At 44.0% G+C, this 19,820-nt stretch overlaps 1 protein-coding gene across 1 annotated transcript in view; it reads right to left on the reverse strand.

Moving 5' to 3' along the window:
* Positions 1–11,038: 11,038 nt before the first annotated feature.
* CNBD2 (cyclic nucleotide binding domain containing 2) overlaps positions 11,039–19,820 on the reverse strand; it is a 44,720-nt gene continuing 35,938 nt past the window's right edge. The window contains exons 11-12 of the mRNA XM_004430569.3: positions 16,674–16,837; positions 11,039–11,357 (exon numbers count right to left, since the gene is read on the reverse strand). Of these exons, the coding sequence (XP_004430626.2) occupies positions 11,039–11,357; positions 16,674–16,837 (483 nt within the window). The remainder of the gene's footprint in view (positions 11,358–16,673; positions 16,838–19,820) is intronic.

Consider the following 19,820-nt stretch of genomic DNA (forward strand, 5'->3'; position numbering starts at 1 on the left):
AGTTCCGAAGATCTGTTCCACAACAACGTGAATATACTTAACACTACTGATACACCTAAAAATGGTTAACATGGTAGGTTTTATGTTATGTGTTTTTTTTTTTACCACAACATATATAATTTTAAAATAAAAAGGGAATAAGTAACAAGAGTAACTTTACAGTGGAAGCACCATTTTAATCTAATAGTTATCACCAATAATGGGACAAATTGAAATCTCATACCACCTGATAGCATCCAATGAGAAGAATACAGCATCATTTCTGTTGATTTCCTGCCAATGACGTGTAACCTAAATCTAATGATAAGAAAACATCAAACAAACCCAAATCAAAGGACACTCTAGGCACGCACCTATCCACCGCTCATCAAACCATGCTGTGGCGGCGTCCCACATATAAAGTAGAGGAAGATGGGTATAGATGTTAGCCCAGGGCCAAGCTTCCTCAGCAAAAAGAGGAGGATTGGCAACAGATATTAGCTCAGGGCTAATCACAAAACAAAAAAACCCCCAAGACATTCTACAAAATAACTGGCCTATAATCTGGATCAGTGTTAATTTCCTGATTTTGATGGTGCATTGTGGCTATGTAAGAGAATGTCCTTGTTTGAAGGAAATAAACACTAAATTATATGAGTGTGATGATGCATCAGATCCCAAGTTACTCTCAAATGGCTCAGGGGAAAATCTTATGTACTATAACTGCAACTTTTCTGTGAGATGATTTCAAAATTTATAAAATTATACAAAAAAAGAAATGTCCATGATACTCTCTGTTAAGTAAAAAACCAAAATGCATAACACTTCGCTGTCCATTATGGTAGCAACTAACTACATGTAGCTATTTAAATTTAAAATTTCAGTCCTCAGTTACACTAGCCACGTTTCAAGTGCTCGATAGCCATATGTGGCTGGTGGACAACCAGGCATAGAACATTGCCATCATTGCAGAAAATTCTCTTGGACAGTGCTGGTATAGCATAATTTCATTTATTTGGTAAAAATAATAAATACAGAGATGGGTATAAGCATGTGAACTTTGGGAAGGTTATGTACCAAATTGTTAATCAGGTTCTCCTTGGGAGATGAAATTAAATGAGTGAAAAAAACACATAACATTAAGTGGAAAATTTTCAATTCTCATATATATCTAAAATTTGGGATTATAAAAGATTAAAATATTTTTAGAATTTTTCAAAGATATATATATATGTGTGTGTATACACACACACACACACACCTACTACCTGTCTGTCTACATTTTTAAAAGCATGTTTTAGGGGCCAGCCCCATGGCTTAGTGGTTGTGTGCGCGCGCTCCGCTGCTGGAGGCCGGGGTTTGGATCCCGGGTGCGCGCGGACGCACCGCTTCTCTGGCCATGCTGGGGCTGCGTCCCACGTACAGCAGCTGGAAGGATGTGCAGCTATGACATACAACTATCTACTGGGGCTTTGGGGGGAAAAAATAAATAAATAAAAATAAAAAATAAATAAAACTACATCTGCTTTAAAGAAAAAAAAAAGCATGTTTTAGGAATTACCTGATGTCAGTGAAGTTTTGAATGACCTTTCTTGTGACGAGCACCTGTAAACAGGGAATTTAAATTTCATGGCTCTACTAATAATGCTTGGTGATGCAAATAGCTCATGGCTGCCACCTTCTTCACCATCACAAAAGTAGGATCTTGCTCTCCTCATCTCACATAACCTGAGTCCCAAAAAAGAATTGGGCTCTAACTGCAATAGGAGAGACTGCTGTTAAACAAGAGGAAGAACTTTTTGACAGCATCAATGAGTAACCATAAGGACAAGAGATCACGGAAGGCTGAGAATGTTTAAAAAGAGAAGCAAGCCCAGGTTTGGAGCCAAACAGACCCAGGTTTGAATCCTGGCTTTTCTACCAAACCAGCAGTGTGACAGTGGATGAATTACTTAACCCTCGAAGCTTCAACCTTCTCATGTTAAAAATGGGGATATCGACCTCGCATGAGTGTGTATGAAGTGCCAGGTAGTGTTCTAACTGCTTTATGTGTAAGTCACTTCATTGTTAAATCCTTTTTCTTTAAACTGTTAAAAACCACACTCTTGATATTCACCTCTAAATGTGCTTCTCCCACAGCCTTCTCCATCTCAGGAAATGGCTACTCCATCCTTCCACTTGCTCAAACCAAAATCTTTGGAGTCATCCTTGACTCCTCTCTCTCATTCCTCACATTCGGTCCATCAACAAACCTTAATCAGTTCTGCCATCAAAATACGGCCAGGATCAGCCCCATCACGACACTTCCACCACAACCACTCTGAACCAAGCCACCATAATCTACTTGGATTATGGCATTAGATTCCCAACTGGCCCCCAACCCCCTACCCCGCCGCCCCTGCTTCCACCATCGTTCTTAAATTCCAAGTGTGTAGACAGATATTACTTCTCTGCTAAGAACCTTCCAAAGGCTTCCTTCACATGATCATGAGCTGGCCCTCAGTTCCTCTCTGCTCTTGTCTCCTTTCAATTTCTCTCTCCTTTGACTCCATTCTAGCTGCACCAGCCTTCTTGCTGTTATTTAGCCATGCTGAGCATGCTCTCTCCCTGCCTGGAACATTCTTCCCCCAGATATCTGCATGGCTCATTCTCACACTTCCTGTACTCACCAAAGTCGTATTCTTGGAGGACCTTCTCTGACTACCCTTTACAAAGTTGTAACCTCTAACCCACCTTCGTCCCCCTCTTATCCTGATTTTTCTTTTGCATTTTTTGTGTTCTTTCACCACCAGTCCAGAATGTAAGCTCCTTAATGCCAAGGACTTTGGTTTGGTGCTGTATCTCCAAACCCCAACCAGCGCCCTCTTCCCAGAGCATATCTGCTGGTTGGATTCATCTAGATTTTCGATTCAGTCCTGCCAGCTCCCATACACCTCCCTATCTAATGGAGACGCCCAGGAGTCTGGAGGCTGAGGGACAGAAGACAAGCACTCACACAGAGGAGGAGGTAGGCAGCCAACAGGCTTCAGGGCTCTTCTCTCAAAGAGGCAGAGGACCCCATGAGCTGGCAATCATCGAAGCCCATAAGGATGTGTATGACAATGGAGCAATGTGCAAATGCAGAATGATTGCTGGTTTTTCCATGTGCAAATCCCCCAACTGCTATGATCTGCTAAACTGAGAAACGCCCATATGCAGAACTCTCCAATGCATCTCTGTGGGCAGGGCTGGCCTCCCTGTCAGTCTGCAGGGCTCACAGACCTACTGTCTGTACCATTTTGTCCCTGAGTGTCCCTTTTCTTCCCACCCCAGACATCTGGTTTCTGAGAGTCAAACTCTGAATTTAGTGTTTTACGTGAACTACTTAAGTTAATCTTCATGACTTTATGAAACAGACGCTTTTATGATTGCCATTTTACAGATGGGGAAACTAAGACAAAGACAAGTCTCCTAATTTCACACAGCTGGTCTAGAGAACTCCTAAATCCAGAACTCCTGCCCATAGTCCTGCTCCTCCTGCTCTGTGATGTCAGTAAACTCAGACAGAAGGACAGGAAAAGGGCCGGCTTCATTGGGAGGAGGCTTCCACAAGAGCAATAAGCAACTCCTGTCCATCTCCACCTTACGCAAAACAAGAAAAAGTCCTTAGCAGTAGCATGTGAAGTTATGATAGGAAGAAGGACTTCCTGACAGTATCTTTCCAGATAAAAACCTGCTCTCTGGAAAAGATATGAACACAGTTTCTAACCATTAAAATCACAGATGATCAGTGCTGTTAGTGCTTAAAGGCCACGAGTCCACTGCCTTCTTCCATGTGCCAAGCCTTCAATAAGGGAATGAGGGGGGAACAGCCCTCACCTGCAGCCAACCACTCTAGACACCAACTTTGTGGTGTCAGAAGGGACCTGAGGCCAAGAAGTCTAGAGCCAGGTAGAAACAGGCAGACCCCTAATTTAAGGTAACTTCAAAGAACGGAGGGCACAGTAAATTGAGTAGGAGGCACATATGAAAGCAGGAAGTGAGGACAAACTTCCCCAACTTCCTATGGCGAGAAAAACTTTGTTGTTCTCCTAAGGGACTAAGCAGATCATTCCTTTCAAATAAGGAAATATTGTTTCTCTTTTTGCCTCGGCCATCGGGGAACTCAAAGCCCGGTTTTATAATCATCAAGCTAATGCTTATACAAACCCATATTGACTTCCTCCATTTTCTTCTTGGGCTTAATTATCTAATTTCTAATGAAATAACATGTTTGCCTTTTCACCCTGGATCTTAGGGAGCTTATTGCCAGATTTTAATATCAATTATCACCTAATTATAAGGTCAATTAGAGCTAATATTTATACATATCTATAGTCGCTTCCCGTTTCTTCTTTTTTCAGTTGCAATTTTTATTTTGAAATACTTTCATACTAAAATTGCAAGAATGGTGCAGCCACTATGGAAAACAATTTGGTGGTTCCTCAAAAAATTAAAAATGGAATTATCATATGATCCAGCAATTCCATTTCTGAGTATATACCAAAAGAATTGAAAGCAGGGTCTCGAAGATATTTGTACACCCATATTCATAGCAGCATTATTCACAATAGCCAAAAGGTGGAAGCAACCCAAGTGTCCATCAACAGATGAATGGATAAACAAAATGTAGTGTGTGTATATATATATACACAATGGAATATTGTGCAGCCTTAAAAAGGAAGGAAATTCTGATGCATGCTACAACATGGATGATGCTTGAGAACATTATGCTAAGTGAAATGAGACATTTACAAAGACAAATATTGTATAATTCCACTTATATAAGGTATCTAAAGCAATCAAATTCATAGAGACAGAAAGCAAAATGGTGGTTGCCAGGGGCTGGGAGAGAGGGATATGGGGACTTATTGTTTAATGGGTACAGAGTTTCAGTTTGGCAAGATGAAAAGAGATCTGGAGACAGATGGTGGTGATGGTTGCACAACAATGTGAATGTACTTAATGCCACTGAACTGTACACTTAAAAATAGTTAAGAGGGTAAATTTTATGTTAGGTGTATTATACAATTAAAAATATTTTTTTAGGGGGCTGGCCTGGTGGCGTAGTGGTTAAGTTCATGCGTTCTGCTTTGGTGGCCCAGGGTTCCCCGGTTCAGATCCTGGGCACAGACCTACTCACCGCTCATCAAGCCATGCTGAGGTGGCATCTCATATAGAAGAGCTACAAATCTACAACTATGATACACAACTGTGTAGTGGGGCTTTGGGGAGAAAAAAGAGAAAGAGGAAGATTGACAACAGATGTTAGCGCAGGGCCAATCTCCCTGAAAATAAAACAAACTCAATTCTTAAAAAAAAAAAAAAATTTTTTTTAAAAGATTGCAAGAATGGTTCAAAGTACTCCTAAGTACCCTTCACCGAGATTAATCAATTGTTACTTTGCTATATCTGTTTTGCCGTTCTAAATAAGAAATATATGCATAATAGGTTTCTAAATCATTTGAAAGTGAGTTGAAGAAATCATCTCCCTTAACCCCCGAGTGATGTGGGGCTGCTGAGTCACGAGTCGAAAAAGAATTTTCAGACACGAGCAACTCGTTCACGTGTGCACCTTTATTTTATGCTCAGCATGGGGACAGGACCCACGGACAGTAAAGAGCTGCAGTGCAAGTGTCCGTGCGGGGCCACTATATAGGAGTTTAATAGCTATTTTTACTACTCTAAAGAAATGTCAAGGGGCTGGCCCGGTGGCAGGCGCTCTGCTTCAGTGGCCTGAGAGTTCGCAGGTTCGGATCACCAGCGTGCACCGATGCACCGCTTGTCAAGCCATGCTGTGACAGTGTCCCATATAAAGTAGAGGAAGATGGGCACAGATGTTAGCCCAGGGCCAATCTTCCTCAGCCAAAAAAAAAAAAAAAAAAAGAGGAGGATTGGGATTGGATGTTAGCTCAGGGCTGATCTTCCTCTCACACACACACACACACACACACACAAATCAAAAAAAAGAAACGTCAAAGGAAAACGTAATAGGTGATCTGGCTAGTCTCAAAGATTAGGGCATGGGGGTGGATGAATGAGATGTGTCTTTGCATTCCAAGGTACAGTATGCCTCAAGGAACACGTAGGCAGGAGATTAAAGTCATTGATCACCTCCTGAGGTCAATTCCTGCGCTTCCAGCCAGAGGCGATTGAGTAAGTAGGGGCATGCGAGACTGAGTGGAGTTCTCATGGAAATTGTAAAATGAGTCATAGCGGCCGGCCGGGTGGCTCAAGCAGTTAAGTGAGCGCACTCTGCTGCAGCAGCCCGGGGTTGGCCGGTTCTGATCCCAGGCACGCACCGACACACTGCTTGTAGAGCCATGCTGTGGCAGCGTCCCATATAAAGTAGAGGAAGATGGGCACGGATGTTGGCTCAGGGCCAGTCTTCCTCAGCCAAAAAAAAAAAAAAAAAAAAGAGGAGGATTGGCATCAGATCTTAGCTCAGTGCTGATCTTCCTCACAAAAATAAATAAATAAAAAATAAATAAAATGAGTCATAAATAAGATTTCAACCATGTCACAAGTACTGCAGTGTGTATTTCCTAAGAGCAAGGAGATTCTCTTACATAACCACAGTACGATTACCAACATCAGGACATTTAATGTGAATACAATACTATTATCTCATCCACAGTTCATTTTCACGCTTCACCAAGGGTCTCAATAATCCATTTTCTTCTTAATTCTAATTTTCTGTTGGGGGTAGGGAGGCTTTGGAAGTAGAAGAGGTGGGGGAAAAACTAAAGAGAGGGTCAGGGGTCCTGCGCAACTTTGGGGGTGAGGAAAGGCTTGAAGGACACCTACTGGATCCCTCAAATTTTACAAACAATAGTAGTGAAGCACCAGAAAGGGAAGGAGCCTGGCTGAAAGTCACGGAGCACCTGTCCCGACCAACCACCTTCCTACCGCCCCCAGCTCTGTCCCAGGGCTAAAGCCCGCAGCCTTCAGCAGCCCTGAAAACTCTTGTTCCAGCTTTGGTGCTGCTTCTCAGCTGCCCAGAAACTACTGTTCCTCGTGGGCTCTGAACCAGTGATTATAAATTCTGCAACTCAGCACCTTTGTGGTTAATTAAGTCCCTTAAATCCCCAAATAGCAGAAAGGCATCAAGGCCTCTGGTGGTACTAAGGGAGTTGTGAAGTGACCCATCTCACCTCTCAGACTTTCCATAACTGGAAGGTAAGATTTTTCCATGAGTTATATAAAAGGAATAGAGGATTTAAAGAATGCCTTGCTTCTAAACCCAAGAAGGGATCTTAAAACACTTCCTATACAAACCTGGCAATATCTTCTGTGTTTATTTTTCAAATGGGTTTTTTCATTTCCCCAAACACTGGAAGCTGTTAGTGCTGGGGGCTATATTTTTGGCTCCAGTGTGGCCTGGGTGTGCCTCTCCAAGTATGACTATGCTTATTTACATATGGAAAATCATTCCAGAGGGCGATTATATTCTCTCCAGCACAGTTCCAGGGTTGTGTGTACAGAATTTCTCATGAAAACAGGCGGCTCCTGTGGGATAGATGAGTAACGGTGGTGTAACAGTACACAAGGCTGACTGCCTAGGAGGGCGCTGGGCACAGTGAAAGCACACAGGTTTCCTGGAACCACCACCCGGTAGCTGAGTGAGCTAAGACAAGGCCTTTGCCTCTCTGGGCCTCAGGCTCCTCATCTGTCAAGTGGAGATAATGCCATCTAGTTAGCTGCCAGGAAATATTTTCGGGATAAGTGATAGCCTCTGTGGAGTGCCTCACACGATGCCTGGCACACACCGGACACTCAATACCTGAGCCCGGGGCCTTCTCCCTTGTGGCAGATCACTGTGGGCTTCCTGACCCTTGGATCTGTGCCCAGGTGGGCAGTGAGGACCTCTGTAGCACTGAAAACCGTTTGTTGCTAACACTTGTGCCAAAGGATGTCATATTTGCTCCTTCTGAATGAGTTTCTCTCTCACAGAAATCCTAATTTGTCCTCTCCTGTCTGATTCTGACCCCTGCTCCACGTTGCAGAGTGTATGTGACGGTGGGGTGAGCCTTGAGAACCACTGCTCATTCTGAAGCTCACAGCCTGGAAGCTCAGAGGCTGTCTCACACTTCCAAGCACCCACAAGCAGTCCTCACACTGTCCCACTCATTCTGCTTTCAAACAGCGCCCTCACCCACAGCGAACATTAACGCTTTGGTGACCTGCCTCGCTCTCCCTCCAAGGCTGTCCCTTAATGTTGACCTTAACCGTTTCACTTAGTAAAGAGTATGGGGGTTGGGCGAGACTCAGCCAGGACCCTCCCACCCCCAATCTCTCGGGGGTGGCCTTCATCACTGATATTGAAGGCTCAGCCTTCTAAAGCCTCGGTTTCCTAGTCCGTTGAAGGGGAAGAGAGTCTCTGGCTGGCCAAATTGATCTTAGTCAAAAAGCTGTTGATAAATCTAAAACTCGCGCTGAGCACTTACCATGCACCAGGAACTTCACAGGTGTGACCCGAGTATAACTGGGCCTCATGCTGCCCACTCTCTGCTTGGTTACTGAATTCAAAGAAACAGCAGTCCTGCATAAAACTGTAATTAAGAGCTATTCAAATGTTTACTTGGTTTCTCAAGAAAATGCCAAAGGAGGAATACATTCTCAATGCACAGAAAAGTTCTTTGAAGACCTCTTTAGACATTTCCCATTCTCAAGTTCTTCTGTCCGTTACATAATGGCATCAAGAAAAGCTTTGCTCTGTCTCTGCTCCCCTCAAGACTTCCCGAAGCCCAGCTCCCACATTCTCTCTCCCCACATAGCACCCTCACTCCCAGGTTCCTCTTTTAGTCTATTTTCTCACCCACCACTTTTCTAGAAAATATGTTCTGCCTCCTATCCTGGAAGCTTCTTCTCTCACTTCCCAGGAAGCGGAACCCAGGGGTCTTGGTGAATAAAATCTTCCACGTTGCTGTACGTCTACCGCCTCTTTTAATCCTCAACAGCCATTAAGTGGCAGAGCTGGGATCTGAGCCCAAAGGTCATCAGACTCCACAGTCAGATGCTTAGGAAGATGACTGCCATAGAATAAGTGCTCAATAATGAGCCTCTCTCCCTTCCTCTGGTCATGTGACATCTGCTCAAGAATCTTCAAGGGCTCCCTATTGCCTAGAGCAGGGGTCAGCAAACTATGGCCTGCAGGTCAAATCCGGCCTGCCACCTATTTTTGTAAATAAAGTTTTATTGGAACACTAATGCTGCTTTCACCATACAGAGCTGAGCAGTTACAACAGACCATATGGCCCACAAAACCTAAAATATTTATTACCTGGTCCTTTACTTCTAGAAGGAGTTTGCTGACCCCTGGCCTAGAGAATAAGAGGGAACAGAGACTGCCTCTTATCCTCCTTTGGATCTGCTACGGGGCAAGTGCTTAATACATAAATTTCAAATGAATGAACAAGATCCACACCATCTATACCATCATCTTGGAGCCACAGCCCTAAATGCAAAGAGATCCCTAAATATAGTCAGATACCCCAACTTACCTGGTCCCAAAACAGTGCCACCCAGTCCTTGTAGGTCACATACAGGCCTTCCAGGACTGCCACAGACATCTCAGACGCCTTGACCCTCTGCAGCTATCACGGAAGTAAAGATGCTTAAGTCCACGGCTTCCCTACCCTTTTACATCCATGCCTCCTTCTGATAGAAAAATTCCATACTCCTCCTCCTTTGCTGTGCAACATGAAAAGAGTTTTCTTTTAAATTCAACAAACAAAATTATAATGTTGAATATGGTTTTCAAACTGTACTCACCTCTCACTCGTGAAAACCATTGATCTTGTCCAACTTGCTCATTTTGCCACTGGGGAAACTGGGGTGCAGGTAAAGGACTTAGGGTGTTCAAGGGGCTCTGGTGAGACAGAAACAGAGCCAGGCTCTCCAGAGCTCCTGATGCCCAGCTCAGGGCTCAGGTGTTCCTCCGAGCCCACTCCTTGTCAGGGGTGGGGTAGGTGAGCCCCAGACCGGGCCCCTGTGCTGCCATGGCCTCTACCAGGCCCCTTGGCACTCTCAAAGCTAAACTATGGGATTTCTCAAGGGAGAGACGTGATTTGGTGCTGGGTCTGTAGTGCTGAGGCTGGAGGGAGACAGGAACCTGTGTTCTAGGCCCAGTGCTATCAAGGAGAGCTGGGCCAGGTCAATGACAGGCGGCCAGAGATTCAGGACTCCCCAGAGGGACTGAGGAGCCCTCTTTTAAGTCCGACCTACCGCCTCCTTGTCTCTGGCCTGCCTCCTCTCTCTAAGGCCACTCGCTTCTCATCCTTGACCCCGGATGCCTTCTCCTGTCATGCTGCCCATCTGGCTCCTTATACTTCCTGCCACAGTCACGCCTCACTCCAGTCTCTGGCAACGCCCCGTCAGTCTGACAGAGGTGCTTGATAAGCACTGGCAAACCAGCAGCCTGCAGGCCCAACACAGCCCACATATGTGTTTTGTTTGCCTAACACAGTATTTCAAAAACAATTTGGATTAGTTGCTCACATTTTAAAACCAGTAGGAATCATCTAAAATATTGGGTTTCTTGGTTCTCTTGAAAAATCTAAAGACTCCCAGTACTGGGCCTGCATTATTTCCTGACATGGCATCAACTGACTGGAACTAAGGAGCAGCAGCTCCATCTGGATGGAGAATGTGAGCACCAATCCCCACCATTCCCTGTTGCCTCCCCAGTCCTTTGCTATACTCCTTTAGATAACCCCATCTAGCCTTGGAAGGCACTTGAGTTTGCAACCCCAGTCTTGCTCACTTTGATCTGAGCCCCTCTGTGCCTCCCCTCCATCTCGTCAGAGAAGACTCTCCCACCCTGAGACCATCCCCAGTGATTAACCTATCCACACCCAGCCTTCTGACCAGCCACTCACTCAGCCCTAGAAGTGTCAAGTGAGACAGTGACCCAGCTGTTGACCCCAAACAGCTCTCTGGACCCACAGCTCAACCCCCAGAAGTCCCCACTCCAAGCCTCACAACTCCCATGGCAGTCATTCAGGAAACATGGTGGCCAACCCAACATCCTTTATTGGTTCTAAACAAGGACCCCCGCATTCTTATACTGAGGCATGAGTTCTTGGATTTTGTATCGGGGTGCTGTGATGGCTTGGACAATCCTCAATGGCGGAAAGTATTTCTGCGGTGCCATAAAAATGGGATAATTAGGTTTAGTCTTTTTGTCGAAGCTACACAAATCCAACCTCAGAGACTTGGGGTTGAAGATCCCTTTCTTCTTGGGCCGGATTGGGGTGAATGGTGGATGTTGGCGCGACTCCACCAGCAGCCGCACCAGGTCCTTCCGAAAGATATTCCAGCTGTTCTCCTTGAGGAACTTCTGGCACATATCTTCATCGCTGAAGGTAAGGCACAGATGCTGTGGTTCCCACACCAGCTCCTCGCTGTCCCCCTCCCCATCCAGTCTTGCTGTCTGCCACTGTTTCCAATCCTTAATGTGCTCCATCGCACCTCTGTGCCTTTTCCTAGACTCTTCTCTCTGCCTCCTTTACCTTTCCACACTTCCTTCCCCTCAACTTGCATGCTCCATGCAGTGGCCGTGAGGCACGTGTGGCTACTGAGTACCTAAAGTGTGGCCAGTCTGAATTAGAGATGTGTTGTGAGTATAAAATACACACCAGATTTCAAAGAACAAAAAAAGAATGTAGAATATCTCATTAATACTTTTTATGTTGATTATATGTTGAAATGAAATATTTTAGATATACTGAATTCGATAAAATATATTATTAAAATTAATTTCACCCATTTCTTTTTACTTCTTATAATGTGGTTACCAAAAATTTTAAATTACATATGTGACCGTTAGCCATCAGGGAAATGTAAATCAAAGCCACAAGGAGATACCACTGATGCTCACTAGGATGGCTGTAATTAAAAAGACAGATAATAATTAAATGTTGATGAGGATGTGGACATATTGGAACAAGGGTTCCAATACACTGCTGGTGGGAATGTAAACTGGTGCAGCCACTTTGGGAAACAGTCTGGCAGTTCCTCAAAAGGTTCAACAGAGTTAACTTATGACCCGGCAATATCACTCCTAGGAATACACCCAAGAGAAATAAAAACATATGTCTACACAAAAACTTGCACAGGAATGTTCACAGCAGCGTTATTCATAATAGCCAAAAAGTGGAAACAACCCAAACGTCCATCAACTGATGAATGGATAAAGTGTGGTATATACATGCAATGGAATGTTCTTTGACAATAAAAATGAATGAAGTGCTGATACATGCTACAACATGGATGAACCTTAAAAACATTATGCTAAGAAGCCAGTCACAAAAGACCACATATTGTATGATACCATTTATATGAAATGTCCAGAATAGGCAAATCTGCAGAGACAGAAAGCACATTGGTAGGTGCCTTGGAGTGGTTTTGGTGCCCTGGCTCTACTCTGCCCCCTTCCCTCATAGCACGTGAGGGTGGGGAATATGGGGGAGGGTGGAATGGGCTCAGTACTTATTGGCTTGTTTCCTCCTGAGACCACAGTAAGGAAAGGGCATGTTCAACTTCCATTAACTCGCCTGTACTCCCACCTAAGGAGGCAAGCCTAATAAATCACCAATAAATTAGAACAGACTTCTAGCTAGATTATATTAACCAGGATAGAGTCAACTTTGATCCAGAGAGATCAACTTAATAAAAAACCCAGAGGTCAGAATGGGCCACAAGTTAGTCCTGTTGGTCTCAGTGGTGTGCCAAAACCAGCTCCTACCAGCTCACAAGAGCTAATTATGTACATCTCTTCTCAGTTGCATGTTCAGTGACATAAGGTTGGTAGCTTGAAATTGGCCATGGTGGGAGTATGTACACCACAGAAATTGGCAAACACTTCAAATCAAGATTACCTCACACCTCCTGGAGAGTTGATTGTTAAACATTCACCAGCACACCACAGAATAGTCTCCATTTAAAAAGTTCCATTAACTTCCAATTTCTTACACAATAAATAACATCATCTAACTCTGACTTAGCACTTACCAAGTGCCAAGCACTCAACATTTATTAACTCATTTAATCCTCACAACCACCCCATTTAACGAACATGGAAATCAGGGCTCAAAATGGCTAAGAGACTCACCAACACCTACGAAAGGGCAAGCATGTGATTACAAATTCTTAAAGGATTTTTTTTCTTTTTTTGGACTCAAGAGTCTAAGCTAAGACAAACAAGATTCCATGTCACCTCCTGATGCTGATGGTCATATTGATTTCTAGTCTACTCTTTCACTAAACGGGGTAGCTCCTCTGAAGGCCTCAGCTTCCTACAGGGGCTCAGTTCTAGTCCCGGCCTCACTTGAACTGAAAATTTCCTCTGTCCCTGCAGGCTATAAAACTTCAGCCCCCGCTGCCCTTAACCCCCACTCCCACCCCACTCCGCTGGGCAATCCCAGCACCGGATCACATTCTGTGCTTTGGTTTTTAGGCTCCTCTTCATTTTGGCCCCTGGAGATTTCCCTTCTTTCTTGTGAACTCAGTATTCATCATATTCTACATGGCACTCCTTGTGTTTGATAGGGAGAGAGGTTTCAGGTTTCTAGCCCATGGCATTCACAGGACACGTGTCTCAGGATGTCACATCCCCTTTCCTGGGCCTCACAGTCCTCAATTAAAACATGGAGGATTTGAGCTAGATAATGGATATGTTTTCTGCCTGTTTTAGCAGTCTAGAAAACCATGAGTTCAACAATTAATGAATAAGCCAGAATTCTATCTGTCAGCATTATAGATGATTGCAGCAAAGTGCTGACTGGGCAGCACAGAGGCTGAGTGCCCAAACAGCTGCCCCCTCGGGTCTACCCAGACCTTTTCTGAATTTCAATTCAACAGACACTGACTGATACCCATCATGTGCCAGGCGTTATGCAAGGAGCTAAGGCTCCTTAAATCCTTTTTTGAGTAGGTGGTTCTAAATAGCCATTTTCTCTATTGGTAGCACACAGGATTCAGGGAATTGTGGCATCTTTGAACTGCATGGAACTACTAGTGTTTCCCAACTTGTTTTCTCACAAAACTGCCCCAATTTCGGCCATATCTACATATCATTTGTTCTTTAATTTACTAATGAATTTTCTTAAATCCACTTAGTTTCTTTTACTTAAGTATTTACTTTGGCTTTATTCTAAGCAAGAAGATCTGTCAGATCATGGGTTTAGTAAGCTTGTCATGTTGTTTTTTTAATTCACACTAGAATAAATACATAGCTGGTAAAACTAAAAATGTCTATCTATATACCACCTAAAATCACCTTGTAAACCTTCTGTGAATATGTCCCACACTTTGGGAAACACTGATCTAGTCTAAATTCCTTATTTTGCAGATTGGAGTCTGAAGCCTAGAGGAGGGAAAACGATTTGTCCAAGGTCGTACAGATCCACGTCAAATTCTTTCATGTGCTTATTGGTGATGGTAACTCCACAGATCTGCCTGCCAGCACACCTCCTCTTTCTCTACCACTGGAATCACTTGTCTCCTACACCTGCCAGCAAAACCATGTCTGCATCACAGAATCACCACAAGAAAAGAAAAACGGGGGAGGATGCAAAATTGTATAATCAGTATGATCTCCATTATGAAACTTTATGTGCCTGAATGATAAATGCATATTTGGCACATATCCATGCAGTAAAAAAATACTAACGGGAAATACACAAAATGTTAATTTGGGATTGTTGGAGGAGTTGCAAACAGTTCCAGTTTTTGCCTTTTTAAATGTTTAGCATTTTCCGGTTTTCTGCAATATGAATACTCCATTCATTCAATCATTCATCATTCATGGAGCACCTACTGTGTGCTGAGTATTGTACAGGTGCTAGAGATGAAAGGGGATAAAGCCCAATCCCTGCCTTCATGAAGCAATTAATCAAGGGGTGGGGAAAGAACTGTACAAACTGCACAACGCCAAACAGCTCTAATACCACGGAGTGTGGTCAATGATAGAGCCGTGCAGAGAGTATTGAGTGTACAGAAAAGTGTATTTATCCCAACCTGGGGTCAGTCAGGGAAGGGTTTCTGGAGACGATGAATCTTAAAGAATAAGCAGGAATTTATCAGAAAAAAAAACAGGGCAGGATTGGGGGGCGGCACTTGAGGCAGAAGGGCCAGCACTGGCAAAGGCAAGTACACGCAGGGTCCAGGAGGCGATCTGCCGGGGTTGCTGGAGTGAGTCAGATGTGGCAGGAGGTGCTGCAGGGGAGTTGAAGAGTCAGACTATGAAGGGCCACTGGCGTGGCGTTCAGTCTGCACTTTATCCTACAGGCAGTGAGATACCACTGAAAGGCTTTAAACAGGAGTTTAACACTGCCAGATTTGGGTTTTAGCCAGAGCACAGTGTGCAGAAAGGATTTGGCAGGCAAGGAGGCTGAGGCTGGGGGACCAGTGGAAAACCTGTTGCAGGAATCTAGGCTGGGGGTCCCAAAGTGGGGGTGGGGGGGCATATCACCCAGGGAGGTGAATAAGATCCACCGAGTGTGTGAAGAAAACAGTAGGACTTCATTTATATTCATCTTTGTCTTATTCTTTCTAAAGATCTATTTTTGTATGTTTATAATGTAATATATCATATGATATATTAGTACAGTAATATATGGATATAATAAATAATATATTAACATGTTATTTATATTACATATATATTCTAGGGGGTATACACTCAACACTTATTAGTAACAGGAGTGTGAGATCAAAACAGTTTTGCGACCACTGCTCAAGGCAGTAAATTAATTTTTACATAAAAAATAAAGTTTTTTCTTCACATTATAAAAGTATTCACTCTGGAAAATTTGGAAACTACGGAAAAGTAAAAAGAAATCCTTTTATCGACTCTTTCAAGATAGATACTTATTTTTAAAAATTATAAAAGTAATATATCATCATTACCAAAAATTTGGAGAATAAAGGAAAAAAAACCTACTTGGAATGTCACTACCCTGACAACAACTTTTAAAAAGCATATCTTTTCTCTCTCATTATAAAAGCAATGCGTGCTCATTGCAAAAACAAACATGAGAGGAATATATAACCGGAAAATCCCTTTTAGTCCTACCTTTCAATGAGAATGACTATTACAAATTTGGTAATATCACAGCTATTATCATTTTTGCTTATTTCCTTCCAGATTTTTCTCATGTTTTACAAAGTTATAGTCATAGTATATATACAATTTTGTACCTTGTCCTTTTCATTATGATTATATCACCCATTTTACCCTCCTCCTATAAAGCCATTAAATTTAGGATTTTTTAATAAAACAGTTAAGTTCTATCAAGGGAATGTATCACAATTTTCTAAATCATCCCTTAGTGTGACACATGTGGGTGGCGGTGGTTGTCTTTCTCTCTATTATGGATATGGCCGCTATGAACATCTTAATGCATGTAGCTTTCCCTATAATTTAGTTATATAAAGATAAATTCACAGGTGGATCATTGCTTCAAAGGGTAGGAACACGTTTATGGCCCTTGAAACATAATGCTAAAGTTATTATCAAAAGGATTGAGCCAATTTAGAGTGTACCACCAACTGCCAGTTTCATTCCACCCTTGTCAGCCTTAGGTATTATCATTTTTTTTCTTTTACTAAAATAACAGGTGAAAAATTGTTCATTTGATCTGGTGGGATGTACACACATATCCAGAACTAACCTGGGGTACTTGATATTGAACTTGGACAACTTTTCTGCTACCTCGCTGTCAATCAGCTCACAGAAACTTTCCTTCCTCATCCGTATCACCTCAGCTCCCAGGCTCGCGAGGATCAAGGGCCTCATGTCATGTTGCTTCTCCGGGAGGAGGATCTGGTGAAGGCCCTAGAGAAAATAAGTTCCAGAAAGTCCAACCTCAGAGACCATCCACTTTACTAGCAGATTTTCTAGATGGAAAAAAAAATGAGGTTCCAATCAGGAGGTGAATCTATCTGGGCTCATTCAGCAAGTGATGGGGAGAAGTCCAGGGCTCCTTTTGCTACATGACATGGAAGTCTTCCAATTCCTTGAGTTAGAAGAGCCCTTCAGGCACTTTGTCCATTGTCCCAGCTCCACGCACCTGGCTCTCCAAGACTCGCACTCACACAGTCGCTCTCCAGGGGACGGCATTTGACAAGTTTTCCCCAATGTCCAATCTCATCTCTTCTTTGTGCCAAGTAAACCATTTTTTCCCCTTACAACTAGGACAAAAATCAAACAGCTAGTCCTCCTCTTCTAGATCTTTTCTTTTGCGGCCACCCACCCTTCCCCATCCTTTTCTGTAGGTCTTTGCTCATAAATGCATGTCCCCCCTGTGCCTATGTTCTTTCTCCATCCCTCACAGCCTTTGGGGACCACTGGCCTCCTCTCTGCAGCTCCTGTTGCTCCTCTGGCTCCCTGGCATGGATTCCTATTTGCTTATATCTGGAAGGGAGATGGAGATCAACAGGCATGCCTGCTTGTTTTACAGACAGTGTAACCCACTTTTGTTTTTTTCCTCCCAAAGCCCCAGTAGATAGTTGTATGTCATAGTTGCACAGCCTTCTAGTTGCTGTATGTGGGATGCGGCCTCAGCATGGCCGGAGAAGCGGTGCGTCCGTGCGCGCCTGGGATCCGAACCCGGGCCGCCAGTAGCGGAGCTCACGCACTTAACCGCTAAGCCACAGGGCCAGCCCCGTAACCCGCTTTTTAAGGAGACATCCTGAGATGGGGCAAAGCTGGGACTAGAACTAATGTTGCCTAACTTCCAATCTAGTGCTCACTCTTCAGCCTCTCAGCCGTTAATTAAGACTCAGGCAAGGAGGGCAGGGGAGGTCAGTGGCCCCAGAGCCTACAATGCCCAGCTGTCTTGGGCTTAAGAAGAAAGGGGGCCACAAACCAATAGGTCTGCTCCATGGAGGCCACGTGGGATGGGGAATAATCCTGGCTTCAGGAGGAAGATCCAAATGTTTACTTATATGACTTTGGCAAGTTGTACCTCTCTGGGCCATTGTTTGCTCACCTGTGAAACGGAGGTGAGAATACCTGCCCCACGTGTCTCCAAAGGATTCTGAATTCAACAGGAGACGTGAAGTGGGATTTGGAACAGCGCCCCCCAACGCCATTTGGGTTCCAGACCTTGAAGTATGACCAACTGCAAACTCTTCGGTGCCCTGGGCCCTGGCCTTGTCTCTCCTTGTAAGACTGGAATGGAGATGTGTTATCTTTCTTATGATGCTGTTGAAGGTCCAAACAAGATGGTGTGTGAGAGGACCCTCTCGGAGACTTGAAGCATCTCACACATCAGTCATGCTCAGTGCAGTGGGCATGAAGGCCCTTCTAACCAGTGCCAGGTCTTGCAAAGAAACCAGAATGGCTGCCCTTTAGCCAGCTCCTACTGTATGGGAGAAATATGTATATATATAAATGTGTATACACAAATATGTATATACATATACATATATATATATATATAAATTTAACCCCTCGCAATGACCCTAGGATTTAGGGATTATCATCCTCAGATGTGGAAAATGAGGTTTAGAAAAGGAAATTTACTTGTCAAAGGTCATGTATCTTATCATTAAAATAACAATGATAACACTAACAATGATGATGATATGATGATGGTGATGATGGTTCCAGCTAACGTTTACTGAGCATTCACTGAATTCCAGCGCCTCTTGTAGCTTTCATATATATTAACTCCTGCAACCCTCACAATAACCCCATGAGGTGGGTCCTACTGTTATCCTCATTTTACAGAGGATACTGCTGAGGTTAAGAAACGTGTCCAAAATCACACAGCATGGAAGCAATAACGCTATAAAGGATTTGAACCCAGGGGTCTGTCTTCAGAGTCCATGCTTTTAACTACACAATGAGGAAACTGAGGCACAAAGAGGTTAAGTAACTTGCCCAAGGTAACCAGACAGACAGTGGTGGAGCCAGGATTTGAACCCAGTGATCTGTTCAGGACTTCATGGAGGGCATCGCTGTCAGCAGGCATTCTTATCCACCTCCAGTCCACTCCTCACACACCAGCTGGAGTCCTCTGCCTACACCCTTCAGAAGCTTCCCAAAGCACACAGGATAAAATAAAACTCCTCACTGTGGCCACAAGGCCTCGGCTATCTCCCGCTGTCCGGCTCTCCAGCCTGGCCTCATGCCACCCTCTGCCTTGTTCACTCTGTTCCGGCTGTGCTGCCCTCCATTCCAGTCCCCTCAACATGCCAAGCTCCTTCTAGCCTCAGGCTTTGACCTTACTGTTCCTCTGTGTGACATACTCTTCCCCCCATGTTGTACACAGCTTGTTCTTTTTGTCATTCAGGCCTCAGCTTAAACATCCCCTCCTCAGAGCAGTCCACCTCGACCACCCTGTTTAAGAAGCCTGCCCCCCAACCCAACTTCCTATTCCATTCCTAAGAGCAATTTGCAACTTTCTAGGTGTTTGCAAATTTATCTGTTTATTGTCTGTCCCCAGACTAGATTGTAAGCCCCATGAGGGCATGAATAATGTCAGTTTACTCCCCTACACTGGCACCTTGTGCCATGCTTGGAACATGGTAGATGTTCAGAAAATATCTGCTGAATGAATGCTCAAATGGAGTCACAGAACATTAGGGTTGGCTGCTCACCCAGGTGAATTTTCTGATGAGAACACAGATTCAGAGAGGTAAAGTGATTTGCCCAAGGCCACACAGCTGGCTAATTAGAAGCAAAAAAATGAGTACAATACCCCTCGCACCCCCCATCTGTCATCTTCCTTCTGCCCCGCCCATGGCTCTGGCCTGCCCAGTCTTGACCATCTCTGAGGCTTCAGCCTGCCTATTCCCTGGAGAAGCTGATT

The sequence above is a fragment of the Ceratotherium simum genome, chromosome 21 (genome assembly GCF_057802395.1).
Source record: "Ceratotherium simum simum isolate JZ-2026a chromosome 21, ASM5780239v1, whole genome shotgun sequence".
Lineage (NCBI taxonomy): Eukaryota > Metazoa > Chordata > Mammalia > Perissodactyla > Rhinocerotidae > Ceratotherium > Ceratotherium simum.